Source organism: Erpetoichthys calabaricus, chromosome 10 (genome assembly GCF_900747795.2).
Source record: "Erpetoichthys calabaricus chromosome 10, fErpCal1.3, whole genome shotgun sequence".
In the NCBI taxonomy this organism is placed as follows: domain Eukaryota; kingdom Metazoa; phylum Chordata; class Cladistia; order Polypteriformes; family Polypteridae; genus Erpetoichthys; species Erpetoichthys calabaricus.
Window position 1 is genome coordinate 154,198,793 of NC_041403.2, and position 19,445 is coordinate 154,218,237.

The window sequence follows — 19,445 nt, forward strand, 5'->3', positions numbered from 1 at the left end:
CACCTCGGTGCACAGCTGCAAGCCATTAGGAAGATCACAAAGCGGCTCAAACGGTGACAGTTCATGAAAAATTCTATTTATGCTGGAAGAAACACAAAATCTCAAATCATGGAGACTGCACATGAGCCAAAAAATGTATTTTATACAAGTCTGATCTTTCATGTTCAATTTATATGTTATAAAATATCCTGAAACAGAAGGCTGGCCCTTTTATTCTTAACACCCTGACACATATCTGGAAGAAACTAACATTTATTCTGACATTTTAAATGGCACAGGGGACACTTTGGGCCCAGTTTGTTAAGTGTGAAGCCCTTAATGCTGTTAAGTGCGATGGCTGCAATGCAGTGTGCATTTTACCACACAGCTCAGTGCGGCACTTAGAAATAAACACACAAGTGCTTGGAGCTCAGCGGTTTAGGTGGTCATCAAGGACCACATACTATATGAAGGACTCGTTGCAGCTGTAATGCAAAGAGCTCCTTATTTATTAATAAGTATTATTGAAACTAAAACACAATTTCCGATAAAAATATACCTTGTGACATTGAAAAAATTAAGGAATGGGATTAAACTGCTGAAGAAAGATAGCATAATAAAGGTTAACACTTGTGTCATGGCTGCCAGGCCTCGTTCTGGTTTAAATATCTAAAACACAGGATTGACGATACTCTCTGTGATACTGAACACCTGTCTGTCTGTCTGTCCTGCCTACTATACTAAAATATCTATCTATCTATCTATCTATCTATCTATCTATCTATCTATCTATCTATCTATCTATCTATCTATCTATCTATCTATCTATCTATCTATCTATCTATCTATCTATCTATTGTATAGTGCCTTTCATATCTATCTATCTATCTATCTATCTATCTATCTATCTATCTATCTATCTATCTATCTATCTATCTATCTATCTATCTATCTATCTATCTATCTATCATATAGTACCTTTCACATCTATCTATCTATCTTTCTATCTATATTTCTATTTTTTGCAGTGGTCAGATAAAAAATGCTCAAGTAAAACAACATTGGAGCTCCCTGATTGGTCTCTTGACTGCTATACAATAATTGTTGCATAGCAACGGACAAGGGAGGGAGGGGCCAGGGGCTCGAAGCAGACATATGGGAAGGACTTGGGCCGGACACCCAGACCATTGATGATAATGGTGGCCTGTCCAGCTTGGTATTTGGTGTAATCACAAACCTCCCCGAGATAAGTGGATAGAAAGTGAATTTGCCATCTTTTATTTTATGAAGATAGTACATCAAATATAGTATCAACCCCACATAGAAGTGGGAAACGATGGAAGAGGAAGAAGAAGAAGTACATATAATAGAGCACGTCCATCCATTATCCAACCCGCTATATCTTAACTACAGGGTCACGGGGGTCTGCTGGAGCCAATCCCAGCATGCAAAGAAGGAAGCAATCCCTGGTCATGGGTGCCAGCCCGCCGCAGGGTGCACACACACTGGGGACAATTTAGGATCGCCAATGCACCAAACCTATATGTCTTTGGACTGTGGGAGGAAACCCACGCAGATATGCAGGGAGGACCCGAGAAATGAACCCAGGTCTCCTTACTGCGAGGCAGCAGTGCTACCACTGCGCCACCATGTCGCCCCAGAGAACAGTATGTCACTTTTTTAAGCAAATACAGAGGAAGTACTTACTACATGGTAGCAGAAGATCAATAAGGATGATAGATTGATAGAAGTCCCCCTAGCTGATAGGTGGCAGTATGCCATTTAAATTAAATGTGTTTGGACTCTTGCTGAATAATATGAAGAGTAAGCCAACTAATGGTTATTAGGAGGGTTTATCATTTTAAATGGAAGGTGAAGTTCAGCAGTTTAGGAAGCGAACCCGAGTCTCCTAACTGCGAGGCAGCAGCGATACCACTGCGCCACCGTGCCGCCCAAATACAGTACAGTGTTATTTATAAATATTTTAGAGAAGTCTTGCCTAGTGGAGAAAAGGTTGCTGCCGCATAACAAGAAGACCCCGTATGCCCCCTCAGAGAAGGAGAAATGAAAACCATCAATGGCAGTGGGGATGTATCCCAATTAGTCACACTGAGGCATAGATTAGAACACATACACAATTACAAAAGTGGTTTAATACAAAAACTTCTAAGAGCTATTCTTCTACTGTATTTCCTCACATTCACATCGGAAACACTAGAGTTACCTTTTTGCCATTTTCGGACAGAGTTTTGTTTATGATGTTGCAGCCAGCATGGCAGGGTGAATAGTACATGACTTTGTCTTCTCCACAGACAGGGTTGTAAAACTCTCGGATGCAGTTGCAGTCTGAATTGCAGGAGGATGTGAGTTTTATAGTTTGATTGAAGCTGTTAAAAGTATGGATACAATTAGACAAAATCATAAATAACATTTCTGTTTTATAGAAGTTATGGAGAAAAGGTTTTGAAAGCAGTTTATAGTGCCTTTCACTGGTAACTCTATACAAGGGTTGTACCAGAAGTAACGAGCATATTGAAATTCTGAAGGAATTATGAATGACCATATTGAGACATGCAGCATGGTAAGTGTAGCAGAAAGTTCATCAGTCGTCTCATGCCCGAAAGGAAACATACGATACAAGCTCATAATTTAGTGTGAGGACATCACAGTTAAGGACATATTGTTTCAATAAAATGCAGTGATTCAATTACGAGTAAAAACTCCCACCAGCTGACATAGATGAATGATATTAGGATGCATATTTCTATGACCTCATGTTTACGAGCAGTTTCAGAACACGAGTAAAGGGGCGTTCAGAAAGTCACGAGCCATCAGTCTTTTTCAAGCTTTCCTGGTGTTCACATCAATTTTCATGGTGTGAGTTTAAAAGAAAACGTTTCATCTTCACAGAAAGTCATTGAGGTGAATTTTTCCAAACTTTTTGAGTATTGGGTGCCACACCTTCTAACAGAAAACTGAAGTAGTGTCAAGTCAGCTTCTGTCGAGTCTTCTTACAAACTTTCCAGAAGGTCTATTCCCGAAAGTGGAGCTACCCAAGGGCTCGAAGGCCCTAGTCAAAGTTAGACAAGTCTCGGAAAGTTCTCGTCACCTTAGCGCCACTGAAGTTACAGCCAAGTGGTACTCAGAAGTCTACTTGCCCAAAGGTTTCCATGGAATGAGGAGAAGTTGCCCCTGGCTTCTCCTTTCCATGTCTTTCCTCCACCATGACAACACACCAGGTCACACTGGCCAAGGTGATCACGGCCACCATTTGGAAGTCTGATGTTCAGTTGGTGGGACCCCCTCCCTATTTCCCTGACTTGGTACACCCTGTGATTTTGGGTTGTTTTCAAAAATCAAAGAACCTACAACACGGGAAAGTTTTCTAAACTCGTGAGGAGCTCACTGAAGCTGTGAATGGGGAGTTGGACAAATTGGCCGAGGAGGATTTTGTGCTTTGTGTTTTGGATTAAGCACCTGAAAAATTCATTAATAAATGTGCTTTCTGGAGGTCCAAAAATTCGGTTCTGTCATTTTTTTCCCTTGAAAAGCTCAGGAATATCCCTTGTAAATAAACAAGAGCACAGACTTTGATAACCAGAGTTGCAATGGTTGCCCGTCAACCGCCTCTGCACACAGCAGCAAAAAAAATGGATGCACCCAACTGAGAGAATGAACTTGAGGCAACGACAGAACTGAGGCTATCCAGGCAGTAGTGGACAGGTGAAATGGGAGCTCTACTGCAAGGTGGTGGTCAGTCACAGTTTATTCCATCTCACTATAATGTCTGGAGAACCCTAGGGAGAATTAGAAGGTTTCCAGATCTCTCATACTGAATTTTCTCTTTTACATAAATAAGGATCAGACAGCTACGGAAACAGTCCATACCCAGGTAAGTTAAAGAACACCACTCGACTAAAGATCTGCCCCGTGACGACTCAGCATGTAAGGATAAAAGGTGCAACTGGAAGAGGGTATGGGAGTTCTAATTCAGTTGCCGATAGAACAGCAACTCCACCCTTTGACATGGGATAAACTTTGCCAGTGGGATCAGGCTCACAGAGGAAAGGGGGGCCAATAGGGAGGGGTAAAAAGGCTTGAAATTAAATGATTTTGAGAGTTAAAGATACTGCAGCTAAAAATATAGCAGTTGATACAGTGATTGGTACTTTGACTGAAATGGAAAAAAAAAAGAACAGATGCTACTCCAGGTGTTTTGGGGGTCCTCTTTAAAAGTATATGAAATAGAAGATACAAGTGATTTTAGGTAGGAGATCACAGAGGAGACCATCATCCTTGTAGGAGTCAATTCCTCCTCACTACGATTTCAGGAGATTTCCGGTGGTTAACATATGTAGCATTAGAGTACTTAGACATTCAGCCATAGTCAAGGAGAAAAAGTAAAAGTGTGGGTATTGTATATTTGGTACTTGCCAGTGTGTATGAAAAATTACTGGTACTCCAAAAACCAAAAAGTAGAAGTACCGGTACGGAGTACTAGTGAGCACCAGCCCACTTCAGGCACTGGATTGGTGAAATTTAATACAACTTTGAACTTGTGTTTAATTGGCATCATTGTGGCCCACTTTCTTTAAATGGTAGTCAGAGCACCACCTCCACACAGTGGACGTGAAACATCTAGAACAGTGGAAGAAATGCATCGATTGCAACTGACATTTCAGTAACAAGTAAAACGACGACTTTAAGATTTCACTGAGATGTGGTAATGTCCAACTCATATGTTCATGTCATGACATTTTCTAATCAGGCCGGGGTCGCGAAGGAGTCGCTGGAGCTTATCCCAGCTAGCGTATGGAGCAAGGATTGAACAAACCTTGGACAGGGCAGCAGCCCATAGCAGTCATATGTTCATTAACTCCTAAAAGCCATCAATTTCCTCATTACTTTTGGTACAACACTTGTATGGAGTACTTTGTTAAAGGAAGCGCAACATCACATCCAGAGTTAAACTTGAGATTACTCTCTAAACTTGTAAAGCCAAACATAAAATGTAAGTATAATGAAAGAAAAAGAAAGTATTTGGATGGAAACAAAAAAAAATGGAAAAATCCAAAGACCAAACCAAAAAGGTGCCTCTTTATTTGGATTTAAGGCTGAAGAAGAAGAACAACCTTAAAGCTTGAAGTACATATTTTATTAATTTAGACCTTTTATGGTGCAATGAAGGACTGATTTAATGTAGATATAACACCAATGGAGGTGCCTCCGTTTTACCTGTCAAAGTAAGAAGCTGTGACTCCAGCAGCCGGCACATTGGGACAGTGAATCATAAATATAAAGATCGCGATCAGGCTGACGATCACACAGAAAAGGCAGAATTTAATTATTCCTCCACACCGCAGTTTTAATTTTTTCACTATGTATCCTCCCAAAAACGTACATCCTCCTCCTGCAGGGACAAGAAGGTAACCTAAATGGGCAAAAAAAAAGCAAAAAGGAAAGATCAAAGTTTAGAGGCTGAACTTTTTAAAAACATTTTTAAATATTTGCTTTAATTGGTATTAAATCCTAAACCTGATAACAAGATGACCACCCTTTAGACACTCTCAGCATTAGAAGCAGGGCTCAATTAACCATTAAGCAAAATAAGCAGGTGCTTAGAGCATCAAGGGGAGTGGGGGGTCCACAGAAACTTTCCGTGGACTGTACTGTGGAAACCTGCAAATTGTGCAACTGAACCGGGTTCCACAAGAAGGAGCTCCAATGTTAAATAAAAAAATTACATACATACTGTAAATATACAATAATAATAATAAAATAGTAATAATAGAGGTTAATGATATATTATAATCATGGGAATACAACAAAATTCAAATCTGGTAACTGGCATATGGTCCACTGGGGCTCACACGATCATTATTGTCTTGATCATGTCGGCCGTCCCATTCACTCATCCAATCATGCTGAACTTTGTGCATATTTATTTAAATTTTTAATTTTTTTTAAGATTTTATTATTTTCAGTGCTCCATATTAATCCATGACTCATTATGCTAAGAATGAGATTCTCCAATTACCAATAGCAGTATGACTATCACAACACACAAAATGTCACACACAACGCACAGCATTTCATGCAGTTAAATCAGTCCCATGCCGGATCACATTCACACTTCAGGGTCTGCTTGGCACTCATCATGCAAACCACTCCAGATTTTGCTTGGTACCACACCAAGACCACCCTTTCCAAAGAGTCTTGGAACAGTTGTTTTGTTCCGCACCCGAGTCTGAATGGCATGTTCACATCTGCCTAAGTGAACACAACTTTCAGGGAAATCGCACCAGAGTTAAAAGAAAACTGGTCCAAACTAGATAGATAGATAGATAGATAGATAGATAGATAGATAGATAGATAGATAGATAGATAGATAGATAGATAGATAGAGAGAGAGAGAGAGAGAGAGAGAGAGGTAGGTAGACAGACAGACAGACAGATAGATAGATAGATAGATAGATAGATACTTTATTAATCTCAAAGGGAAATTCACATACTCAAGGAGGAGCATACTAATAAAAAAACAATATTAAATTAAAGAGTGATAACAATGCAGGTATAACAGACAATAACTTTGTATAATGTTAACGTTTACCCCCCCAGGTGGAATTGAAGAGTCACATAGTGTGGTGGAGGAACGATCTCCTCAGTCTGTCAGTGGAGCAGGACGGTGACAGCAGTCTGTTGCTGAAGCTGCTCCTCTGTCTGGAGATGATCCTGTTCAGTGGATGCAGTGGATTCTCCATGATTGACAGGAGTCTGCTCAGCGCCCGTCACTCTGTCACAGATGTCAAACTGTCCAGCTCCATGCCTACAATAGAGCCTTCCTTCCTCACCAGTTTGTCCAGGCGTGAGGCGTCTCTCTTCTTTATGCTGCCTCCCCAGCACACCACTGCGTAGAAGAGGGCGCTCGCCACAACCGTCTGATAGAACATCTGCAGCATCTTATTGCAGATGTTGAAAGACGCCAGCCTTCTAAGGAAGTATAGTCGGCTCTGTCCTCTCTTGCACAGAGCATCAGTGTTGGCAGTCCAGTCCAATTTATCATCCAGCTGCACTCCCAGGTATTTATAGGTCTGCACCCTCTGCACACAGTCACCTCTGACGATTACGGGGTCCATGAGGGGGTCTGGTCCTCCTAAAATCCACCACCAGCTCCTTGGTTTTAACTAATTAGGTGTGAAAACGCTTACAGCCGCTTTATTGAGTGTAAAGAATATAGCTTTTTACCACAGCATGCCCATGATGATATACACCAAAGAAATAAACTTTCTAAACTCCGAATCATGTACTAGAAGCACCACGGCCGACAATGTGTTTTTAAATCTTTAATTATTTAATCAATGTGCATGTCTTTCTCTGACTTTTTCTAAACTGCTGCACTTTAAATTGCAATGTTGTCACAACTCTGAAATCCATCCATCCATTATCCAACCCACTATATCCTAATTACAGGGTCACGGGTGTCTGCTGGAGCCAATCCCAGCCAGCATAGGGCGCAAGGCAGGAAACAAACCACAGGCAGGACACACACACCCACACACCAAGCACACACACGGGACAATTTAGGATCGCCAATCCACCTAACCTGCATGTCTTTGGACTGTGGGAGGAAACCCACACAGACACGGGGAGAACATGCAAACTCCATGCAGGGAGGACACGGGAAGTGAACCCAGGTCTCCTAACTGCGAGGCAGCAGCGCTACCCACTGCGCCACCGTGCCGTCCATCTCTGAAATTATATTCAGAAAATGTGGTTGACAATATTTTTATTTTTCAGCAATTAACTTTTAGTTTTTCCTACATTTTATTATTTTTCTATTACTCACCAAAAATGTTCACACAGTCAGAGTTTGGCAAGTATAAAAACAGTTTTCAATTCAATCAATTCAATTCAATTTTATTTGTCATTTAGCAGAACATCCAAGATGTGCTGCAGAACGAAAATACGATGCACAAGACATTAATAAAAACACATAGTTAAAATCAGCCTACAATAAAATACTAAAATGCTTCATTTAAAAGACGAACGGCAGTAGGAAAAAAACTGTTTTTAAACCTGGTAGTTCTACATTTCAGGCTGCGGTACCTTCTGCTTGAGGGCATGAGGGAAAAGAGTTCAGAGGCAGGATAAGTAGGGTCTCTAGAAATCCGCACAGCTCTGGCCAGACAGCGTTGTTTTGCCAAATCTTGTACATTAGGCAACGGGGCTCCAATGATCCTCTCCGCAGCCCTCACCACTTTCCTCAGTGCTTTCCAGTCCGAAGCGCTGCAGCTCTCCTGCCACAGAGAGCTGCTGCTGGTTAGCACGCTCTCTATGGTCCCTCTGTAAAAAGTGGTGAGGACTGACTTACTGAGATGGGCCCTCTTTAGCCTCCGCAGAAAGATCAAGCACTGGTGAGCTTTCTTGATGACGGAGGAGGTGTGCAGGGACCAGGTGAGGTTGTTCGTCACATTAACTCCCAGGAACTTAGTAGACTGCAAAATTTCCACAGCAGTGTTCTTAATGTAAACCGGGATGTGTATCAGCTGTTTCTTCCTGAAGTCGATCACCAGTTCTTTTGTTTTTTCGACATTCAGTATCAGATTGTTTTTATCACACCATTCCACAAATGACTTCACCTCCTCTCTGTAATCCCCTTCCCCGTCACCTCGAATGAGACCCACCACTGTTGTGTCGTCCGCATACTTAATAATTTGGTTTGTGCTGAACTTGGCACAACAATCGTGGGTCATGAGCGTGAAGAGGAGGGGACTTAGAACACACCCCTGTGGAGAACCTGTGCTCAAGGAGATGGTATCTGATTTATTCTTTCCTACCCGTACGTACTGTGGCCTATCCATTAGAAAGTCCAATATCCAGTTTTGCAGAGGTATGCCCAGTCCCAATGGGCCCAGTTTGCTGATCAAATTCTGAGGGATGATGGTATTAAAAGCCGAACTAAAATCAACAAACAACATGCGGACCATAGCGTCTCTATTCTCCAGATGTTCCAATGAAAAATGGAGTGCAATAGATATGGCATCCTCTGTGGCACGGTTGGAGCGGTAGGCGAATTGGAGTGGGTCAAAAGAGGAGGGTAGGACAGAAGTAATGTGGTCCTTGATCAGCCTCTCGAAACATTTCATCACTATTGATGTTAAGGCTACAGGGCGATAGTCATTCATGGTTGTGACTATGGGTTTTTTCGGAACTGGGATGATTTCTGAGGTTTTAAAGCAAGATGGCACAACAGCTTGACACAGAGAGATGTTAAATATATCCGTAAGGACATGTGTCAGCTGCTCCGCACATCCTTTGAGTACACAACCTGGTATCTGGTCTGGTCCCGCAGCTTTCCTTGGATTAATTCTCCTCAAAGTCCGTAGAACATCATCCGGTTCCAGACACAGTGCCTTCTCATCAGGATGAGGGGTGGCCTTCACTGGTGATGTATCATTCAATGTTGTGAAATTGTATGTCATTCATGTCGTATCTTCAAACTTAATACATACAATTTTAACTGTCTGTGACAATATTTCAGCCCAACCCAAAAGATGGAAGGGCAGCTCCCCTGATTTACAGCAGTGCCCCGGATTCATGAAGTTTGATATCGTAGCCCTGTTGGATATCGTGGATGCCGCCAGGAGGTGCTGTGGAAGAAGCATATGCCATGACATTTCCACTTGACCCGGAGGTGCTTGCAGACCCTGTGGGCTGAAGAGCAGAAGCACTTCCGGGATGGCCAATATAAAAGGATGGGACTGACGTCACAGAAATGAGACAGAGTCGGGTGGTAGGTGAACGAAGCTTGCTGGGCACAGCAGAGGAGAAAGAGAAGAGAAATAAGAATTGTGCATGGTGCCAGTTATTTACCTGTGGCAGTGGTGGTGGGGAACACTTTGGAAAGAGTTTTCCAAAAAATAAATAAGCTGCTTTGTACCCTGTGTCTGTTGTGTTGGGTTTGAGGAGCGACAGTGCCCTCTAGAGTCCACATGAGTTTTATGTTATCTGGGTTTTTCTGTGTAGATTCTGGGTTTATTTGAATATGGGATCTTGTTTTTTTTAGGAAATGCCACCGGCAGCCCTGGTTATCTCTGTGGTGGAGCAGGTTTTCCTGATCAGTTTGTTCAGGCAAGTGTGCATCTTTTTATACTCAAGTTGCTTCCCCAGGGCACCACAGCGTAGAGCACCACGATGGCTACCATGGATGGGCAAAACATATCCATCTGAGCCTCCTCAGGGGGTTCAGTCTGCTCTGACAACAGTGTTGTCAGACCAGTCCAGTTTTTAACAAGCACAATTCCTTGTTTTCCGCCATAAACAAAACCCTTTTAAACTTCAAAAAATAGGAAACGAGTTTCCAATGGGAAATCATACATTAAACTGTAAGTGAGTCGAAACATACCTGGCACTTGACATCTGGAGATTGGCAGTGTTAGCCGCGGTACCACCCTATCACCCAGTCAGCCCACTAACACCTGAATGATGTTGTGAAGATCCTTACCGAACATTGTAGCAGCTTCAGAGGCACTAAGGTTAAACTGGGATTCCAGAAATTTGGGACCAAATGTCGACATTCCAGCAATTAGTGTGGCTTCTGTCGCTCCAGCGAAGCACAGGAAGATGAACGTGGGGTTTTTTAGTAGCAGCAGCACAGACCTGTTGAGACAAACCAAACACAGATTCACTCCAAACGGTCTCTTACACTGTTATTCAAACCAGTTTTTTTTTTCATTAGCTATGCTGATTGGCTCTGGAATGCCAGACACTGGAACAATATCGACCAATCAGAATTGTTTAGGTGAGTGTGCAGTTAGTGCTATCACCTTACAAATCTATGGAACTGTGGTTTGATTTGTGTCCCATTCACCTTCTGTGTACAGTCTGCATTTTCCCTCCATGGTCCTCCTGCCACATTTAGGAGCCAGAAGAAGACCTACAGAGACCCTAAACACTTAAAAGATTTTGGTGCCCCATATATTTCTAATTCAAAATATAAACAATAATAATCCGTAAAAATAAAATTTTATTTTTCGAAAATGATATGTCTGGCAACGCTGCGCTCCACTCACTCTTAGTGAATAACTGAACGGGATGGCTGACATAATCAAGACGAGAACGATCACGTGAACCTTGGTAGACCATGTGGCAGTTACCAGATTCAAATTTTGTTGTATTCCCAAGATTAATATCTATCATTAATCTCTATTATTACCATTGTATTATTATTTTTATTATTGTATACATACCTATGATTTTCTTCTCGTAACTGAGACAATGTGGCGAATGTTTGCTGACTGGCCAATGAACCACAAGCATTAGCTGGTAGGTAACCACCCAAATAATCAGATTGCGACTTGGACCAAAAAGAAAATACTGTATACAGGGTTCCAAAAACAACGAGAATTTTTTTTCTAGAGGCTGGAGGGGCATTAATTTTGACATTTGCCAGTAGGTGCGTGTACTAGACTGCCCTCTGCATCATTTGGCCAAGCGGCATTCTTGGGGGAAAAGGTCCGTAAGGTCAGTGTAATTTTTTTCTTGATCCACTGTTACCGTCAACGTCGATTTTGTGATGGCAGACATGAAAGAATAACATGTTAGCATCAAGTTCTGTTTCCTTTTGGGGAAAACGGCAGCAGGAGCTGTCACAATGCTTCGAGGGTCTTTCAAAGAAGAAGCTTTGAGCCAGGCAAGGGTTTTTACCTGTGCTTAAGTGACTGTGTGATGCAGTGCAGAGAAATCAACCCAAATTGTGACGATCAGGTGAGTGGTCTTCTGCATCAGGACACACAGCATTGACTATGTGGCAGTTTGAAAAACTGGATGACAATGGTGCCCCCCTCCACTACCTGAACCTTGAAACCTGAGATTTTTTTCATATTTCCAAGAATGAAGAGGGACCTTAAAGGAAAGTGTCTTCAAGATGTAGGGGAGGTCAAGAAGCAAATGACGGGGGCGCTGAAGGCCATCGCTTTACAAAAGTTACAGAACAGTTCTGAACATTGGAAAAAGTGGTGGGACAAGTGTATTGCACCTCAGGGAGAGTATTTTGAGGGTGATTAAATTTTGGAAATGTTCAGAGAAATGAAGGATGAAGGAGGTGTCAATAGGCCTGGTCTGAGTAAGTTTTGGCACTTGATCCAGGCCTCCAGTGATATTGTTTAGCATTTATTCCAGCAGATTGTTAATTGTTATTGCAAATGGGCAGATACAGTAAGCTTCTAAAGATGGCAGGCACCTAATGTGCAGTATGTGCCTACTTGAGCCAGCAAAGAGTTGGAACAGCTAGCACTATATCCACCTCTCGTGACAACTGCTTTTCTTACTTTCTGAGATGCAACTCTCCTCACATCTCCCAAGACTGAGCCTCTATCTTACCTAGGCTCTTTATACCCTATAGTGTTAAAGTATCAAAGAATGGAGGCTATCCACTGGCCTTCAAGGTCATCCTTGGGCACGCTGTACCTGATTGACAGCTAAACCCTGCAGCCCCCAAGTTCACTTCTGCTTTTCCAGTGGATTGTTAATAATCTCACCTCTCTGTCAATCCACACTCCAAATTAACAAAATAAGAACGGGACATAATGCGTTTCTTCACCGTGCTCTGGGGATGCCAACATCCACTCCTCTGAGTCTCTCATAACAAGGATTGGCACACTTAGTGACAGTCTTATCCCCGGTGTCACACCAGACTCCAGGACAGAACCTGGCAACCTCCACTTCCTAGGAAAAGTCCCAATAAAAAGAGGAAAACTGTCCATTGCAGCAGAATTCATGTCAGGTCACATACTGGAGAGTTCCTTTCTCTGCCCCGAACTTTGAAATGTTTGGCTTTGTCTTTTTGTTTTCCTCCTTAGGACCAGAAAGCAGTCATCTGAAATTCATATCCAAAATTAAAATGTGTTGCTTTTTTTTTTTTCCCCTCGGAAGGAGCTGAAAAAAGTGTTTGCTCCAGCCAGAGGCAAAATTCCATAATAATCCTAATAAGCCTCATTTACAGGAGTGGTGCTATATAAAATAAGAGTGGGGCAATAAAAAACAGCATGAATGCTGCCAAAAAGAGAAGTAGTTTTTCTTTCTGAGAAAGCCAACAAGTACAATCTGTGATTGTGATATAAAGCAAACAGACTTGCATTTGGACTGGTTTTCAAATTGTATTGGTCTGTCGTCATCTTATAATAAAGTCTACGCTGTTTTTGAAACTTGAGTAATACAAAAGAATAAAAACAGGCTTCCCCCAAATTACAAATAACTACTTTATGAAAAGTTGGGTATGTGAAGATTGGTTAATACCCTTTTTCGTTTTATCATTATCACAGTAACAAATTGTGAGTCTGGGACGATTTTAAAACATGTGCGATTAGAGCCCATCATTTCCATAGACATTAGCATAACAGTCTTAGTACATTTTAATATATATGTAAAAGACTTTTTTCAAGAGATTTTTACAAGTTCCGTGAGATGAGACTTTGGCCATGAGATTTTTTCAAGTCACACCCTCCTCTCAACCTTATTCACCCACGCCCACGGTCCACTCACATCTCATTCATGTGAATGCTTCTGACAGACACAGTTCCTGTGCTCTCAGCTCTTATAAATTTTAACGTTTTCCTCACTTTAAGCTCACAATTAAAGAAGACGAATTATGTCCAAATCTTATCGAAGGGTTGGCAACAGAAAAAATGAGTACACAGGCAATCCTAGCACCGAGAAACGATGAAGTCAAACAAATTAATGCCAAAAATGGCAATCGGTTACATGGCAAATTGGTTAAATGCATATCAATAGACTATGCTGAAACAGTTGGTGGTGATCATGTGGAACATGAAAACATCAACTTACAATATCCCGTAGAATATCTACAACCGTTAACACCGTCTGGTCTTCCAACGTACAAATTACTGTAGAAAGAAGGATGTATCCAAGAAAGGTAATGTAGTACATCTTCCGCAGATAACATCAGACAACAAAGGAGATCTTGATAAGCCGTTCGTATTAAAATGTTAACAGTTTCCCGTTAGAACAGCTTTTGCAAAGACAATTAACAAATCTCAGAGCCAAACATTTGGAAAAGTTGTTTTATTTAATAGAGAGAAAGAAACGAAATTCAATCACGGGCATTTATATGTTGGATTGTCACGATGATCTTCCAAACACAGAATCAAAATTCAATGTGATATAGACAAAAAATTAATTCAAAAAATAGTTTTTACTGAAGTCTTACAGTAAAAGTGTAAGTTTAAAAAGTTTTTGTATGTTAATTTCAAAGCCAAACAGAACAAAATCGTATTACTCAAGTAATAACTGTAACGCAACATGAAACATAATTTACTTTCAAATTATTACATTTTACTACTTTTACTCTGGTTAATTACTCACTGTAATGTAAAATAGTTAGTTCTATTATGCATATGTAACAATTCCCATGAGAATAACAATCTGTTCAAATTGAACATCCGCATCCCCATATGTGAGCCACAGAACCACAAAGAGGCTAGTGCATAGCGCAGGCCCGGGGGTTGCCTTCTTACATTATCTCAAGTAGCATGACTTGGAAAAAGATAATGAAAAGAGTTTTAAACTCGATTATAAAATATGGAGTAATGACAAGGAGGTAAAGCAGCCTTATTAAAAAGTACGTAATTAATGGAAAATGCTGATACAGTGCCCTCGATCCATAATATTTGGATGTTTGGATTTCCTCTTTTGATCCACAGTTTTAAATTACAAATCAAACCATTCAGACATCATGACTGAAGTGCACATTGCAGACTTTCATTTAAGGGTATTTGCAGACATTTTGGTCACACAACACTTTTTATATATGATCAACCCCATTTCAGGGCACCATAATGTTTGGACACAGTATTGAAGCTGTTGTCAGATTTACGACTTTGTTGCATATCCCTCACATGCAATGACTACTTGAAGTCTGAAATTCATAGACATCACCAGGTTCTAAGGGTCTTCTCTGGCAAGAGAGTTGCTCTGCTAAGCCTCAACTGCAGCCATCTTTAGCGCCTGCCTTTTTGGCGGCCTATCCCCTTAAGTTTTAATTTAGGTATGTGAAGTGTCATTTTAGGCTATTTTAAATCTGCTGATCATGAATATGATAATATTTTTGATGGCCAAACAGAAATTTGTGACATTTGTATGAAGTCCAGGTGATGGCAGCAGTCATAAGCAAAGCCACCACAGAGAATGACTGCTGCTGGCCATCTCCTGTAACCAAAGGCTAAGAGCGGCTGTGATCCGAAATCACAACAGTGGAATGTAAATCAAACTCCAAGGAGGTTTACCAGGTGGTAAAGTGTAGATCTAATATAAATATATATATAATATAAATATATAATATAAATATATATATATAATATCTAATATGCAAAAAATTAACAAAAATCTAATCGTTAATTGAATTAAAGTAATTGAAAGAAAAAATATATTCTTATATAGTAATGTATTTTTTCCTTTCAATTACTTCAGTTCAATTAAAAATTAGATTTTTATTAATTTTTTGCATTAAAGATCACGAGGATAAATGTAAATCCATTTGATTCACAGCCCATTGTGTGATTATTTACCAGTGGTACTAATATTGGTGAAGGGCACTGTAAATAATAAAGAGGCACTGCCTTGTAATTATTAGCACAACACCCAACAAAAAAAGACTGTGCTGACATGCTGTCTTTATAATTAGACACCATGTTGTATCGCATCAGGGTGGACACTTCTTTAAAAAAGCCGTTTTGTTAAAAATCCAATTAACTCTGACATGACAAACGATACCTTGGCAAATCTTTGACAGTCTTCCCAAACTGAGGATCCAATGCCTCGTGATGGCTTCCATCCTTCATCTGATGAGCTTCTGACACTCTCATTGCAACGTAACGCTGGGAGCCTGAATCAAACAAGGAAATGAGAAAGACGTCATTGATCAAAAATAAGATAGATAGATAGATAGATAGATAGATAGATAGATAGATAGATAGATAGATAGATAGATAGATAGATAGATAGATAGATAGATAGATAGATAGATAGATAGATAGATAGATAGATAGATAGATAGATAGATAGGACGGTGACAGCAGTCTGTCGCTGAAGTTGCTCATCTGTCTGGAGATGATCCTGTTCAGTGGATGCAGTGCATTCTCCATGATTGACAGGAGCCTGCTCAGCGCCCGTCGCTCTGCCACAGATGTCAAGCTGTCCAGCTCCGTGCCTACAATTGAGCCTGCCTTCCTCACTTGTTTGTCCAGGTGTGAGGCGTCCCTCTTCTTTATGCTGCCTCCCCAGCACACCACCGTGTAGAAGAGGGCACTCGACACTACCGTCTGATAAAACATCTGCAGCATCTTATTGCAGATGTTGAAGGATGCCAGCCTTCTAAGGAAGTATAGTTGGCTCTGTCCTCTCTTGCACAGAGCATCAGTATTGGCAGTCCAGTCCAGTTTATCATCCAGCTGCACTCCCAGGTATTTATAGGTCTGCACCCTCTGCACACAGTCACCTCTGATGATCACGGGGTCCATGAAGGGCCTGGTTTTCCTAATATCCACCACCAGCTCCTTGGTTTTGCTGGTGTTCAGGTGTAGGTGGTGTGATATTTGCCCGGACACCACCAGTTGGAGACCACATCTTTATACAAAACTCTTGTTTATTTTCTTTCCCACAACACAACACAGTCCCGTACAACTCACAGTGCCTCTAGCCCCAGTCACCCTTCTCCTGGGCCTTCTCTCTCCTCATCCCTGGGCCACCTGTTCTCTCTCTCCAGGAGCTTCGTCCTGCTCCTGCTCCCGACTCCAGCTCCCTGATAGGAGGGAGGCGGCCCCATTTATCCTCACCCGGATGAGCTCCAGGTGCTCTACCTGACGTCACGTCCTGGTGTGGCGGAAACATCAGGAGAGCACCCGGAAGCACTCTGGGTGACCCTGGAAGAATCGTTCTCCATGAGTGTGGTGGAGGTAAATAAGTCCCGGGCTCCACGAGGCTCGGGGTGCCCCCTGGCGGTGGATACGGGCCTCCATGGACTTGAGCCTCCCTGCTCCCCTTCCGTGGCCCTCTTCTGCCCCAGGGCGGTTGCCCCCTCGTGGCCCGGAGGACAAATATGCCACCTCTCGGTCCCTCCAGGTGTCCCGGCCGGGTCTGACCCCCAGCCATGTACAACAGTGGTTTAAGTCGCACCATTTAACAAAGTCCTTGATGAGGTTCCTATACTCCTCCTCTTGCCCACTTCTGATGCAGCCCATGATAACAGTGTCAACAGCAAACTTTTGCACGTGGCAGGACTCCAAGTTGTATTGGAAGTCCGATGTATATAGGCTGAACAGGACCGGAGAAAGTACAGTCCCCTGCGGTGCTCTTGTATTGTTGACCACAATGTCCGACCTGCAGTTCCTGAGATGCACATACTGAGGTCTGTCTGTAAGACAGTCGACGATCCATGCCACCAGGTATGAATCTACTCCCATCTCTGTCAGCTTGTCCCTAAGGAGCAGAGGTTGGATTGTTTTGAAGGTGCTAGAGAAGTCCAGAAACATAATTCTTACAGCACCACTGCCTCTGTCCAAGTGGGAGAGGGATCGGTGTAGCATACAGATGATGGCATCCTCCGCTCCCACCTTCTCCTGATATGCAAACTGCAGAGGGTCGAGGGCGTGTTGAACCTGTGGCCTCAGGTGGTGAAGCAGCAGCCTCTCCATGGTCATGTGATGTCAGAGCAACAGGCCGGAAGTCGTTCAGCTCACTAGGATAGATAGATAGATAGATAGATAGATAGATAGATAGATAGATAGATAGATAGATAGATAGATAGATAGATAGATAGATAGATAGATAGATAGATAGATAGATAGATAGATAGATAGATAGATAGATAGATAGATAGATAGATAGATAGATAGATAGATAGATAGATAGATAGATAGATAGATAGATAGATAGCACTTTTTTGTCCCAGGGGGACATGTGGGTTATTACAGAAGCTCTTTAATTAAATAAATACATAAATAGATCCCAGTGAGGCCTCATGCAGGCGTATTGCTGTTGGTGTAAAGGAGCCCCAGTTGCGTTTCCTGACACAGTTTTGCTGAGTAATTTGTCAGTTGAAGGTACTCAGGGTTCGTGTGTCAGAGACTGTACTATTGTCAAACTCCCATAATACAATTCAGGTTTGTGAGGAATGATGCAGGGTCTCATTTTATCCTCATAACCAACTAACGTAATCTAGGACTGTGGGGTCCATAGCCTATCCCAGCAGCATGGGAAGCAACACAAGAAACACCCCTGACGAGGTGACCAGTCCAATGCCTATTAACCTAACCTGCATGTCTCTGTGGATGTGAAAGGAAAACTGGAGAACCCAGAGAAAAATCCATTCATACATGGGGAGAACATGCAAACTCCATATAGACACCCTCCAAAGGCAGGAATCGCATCCTTAATGCTGACTCCATTAGGCACCATTTCTACCTACTGTATTCTGTCACCAGACTAAATAAATTAAATAAAATCTTTCTAACATCTGAACACTACAGTAGCGAAGTCAGCAGGTCTAAAAGAAAATCAAGTTCACATACCTGGTAGCTGTCGAGGGTAACCAAGGATTGGGATGGAGACGAGCATAGAAGCTGCTGCACCACCCAGGAAGCCAATCCACCAGGCACCCACCCACAGAGGATCTTCTGGAGTCAGCTCTGTCCTGTTTGTGAGAAACAACAAGAGTCGAGAATTGTTTTTTCTGACAGGGACCATTAAGACAAATAAGAAGACAGCAGCGTCCACTCTGTCATGCTCGCCTGGTCAACTAAGTTGTCTCAATATCTCATCCAGATACTTTTTTAAACGTCAAGGTTTCTGTGTAGACTATATACAAAATTGTTAGTATCCCTGGGAAAGATGAGAAAAAAGAGTTCTAAAAAAAATGGACCTTTTCGTGAATTACCTCAATCTCACGCTGAAAAAATTGGGAGTAGTCTCTCCTCGACTTTCTCGTATACTCAGATATGGGGGATGGATATTTGTGGAGTAAACCACAAGACAATGATAATATTTTTATATTATGTACATTAAAGAACCATCACCAACAAATCGAATCAAATGAATAATATATTGAACAATTATTAAAAAAGTAAAGTTGAATAAATCGGACTCTGCAGCTGTTTGAATAAAAAGGTAAAGAACCACTTCCAGTTAACGGAAAGAGCCCAAAAGTTGATAGAAATCTACATTTTGTACTTAATACTTGTATGCAAAATTTGGTTGACCGAAGTGAACTCAAGTTATCGTGTTTACTCAGACAGACAGACAGACAGAATTCTAAAAATGGTATTTTCAGACTCAGGGAGGTCTAAAACATCGAGATTCATCAAAACCTCAAGGTCGAATTTTTGGACAAATCCAATACTTTTCCTATTCTTCTTATATGTGAAGTAAAACATGAAAGAAATCTAACCTTTAAA

At 41.6% G+C, this 19,445-nt stretch overlaps 1 protein-coding gene across 6 annotated transcripts in view; it reads right to left on the bottom strand.

Annotated features, from left to right (window-relative positions):
* Positions 1-19,445, bottom strand: part of slco4a1 (solute carrier organic anion transporter family, member 4A1) — a 205,950-nt gene that overhangs the window by 14,574 nt on the left and 171,931 nt on the right. For all 6 annotated transcript variants that reach the window (XM_051932562.1, XM_051932561.1, XM_051932557.1 and 3 more), the window contains 5 exons: positions 18,564-18,685; positions 15,769-15,880; positions 10,484-10,638; positions 5,215-5,410; positions 2,204-2,366 (listed from right to left, as the gene is read on the bottom strand). In XM_051932562.1, coding sequence (XP_051788522.1) covers positions 2,204-2,366; positions 5,215-5,410; positions 10,484-10,638; positions 15,769-15,880; positions 18,564-18,685 — 748 coding nt within the window. The remainder of the gene's footprint in view (positions 1-2,203; positions 2,367-5,214; positions 5,411-10,483; positions 10,639-15,768; positions 15,881-18,563; positions 18,686-19,445) is intronic.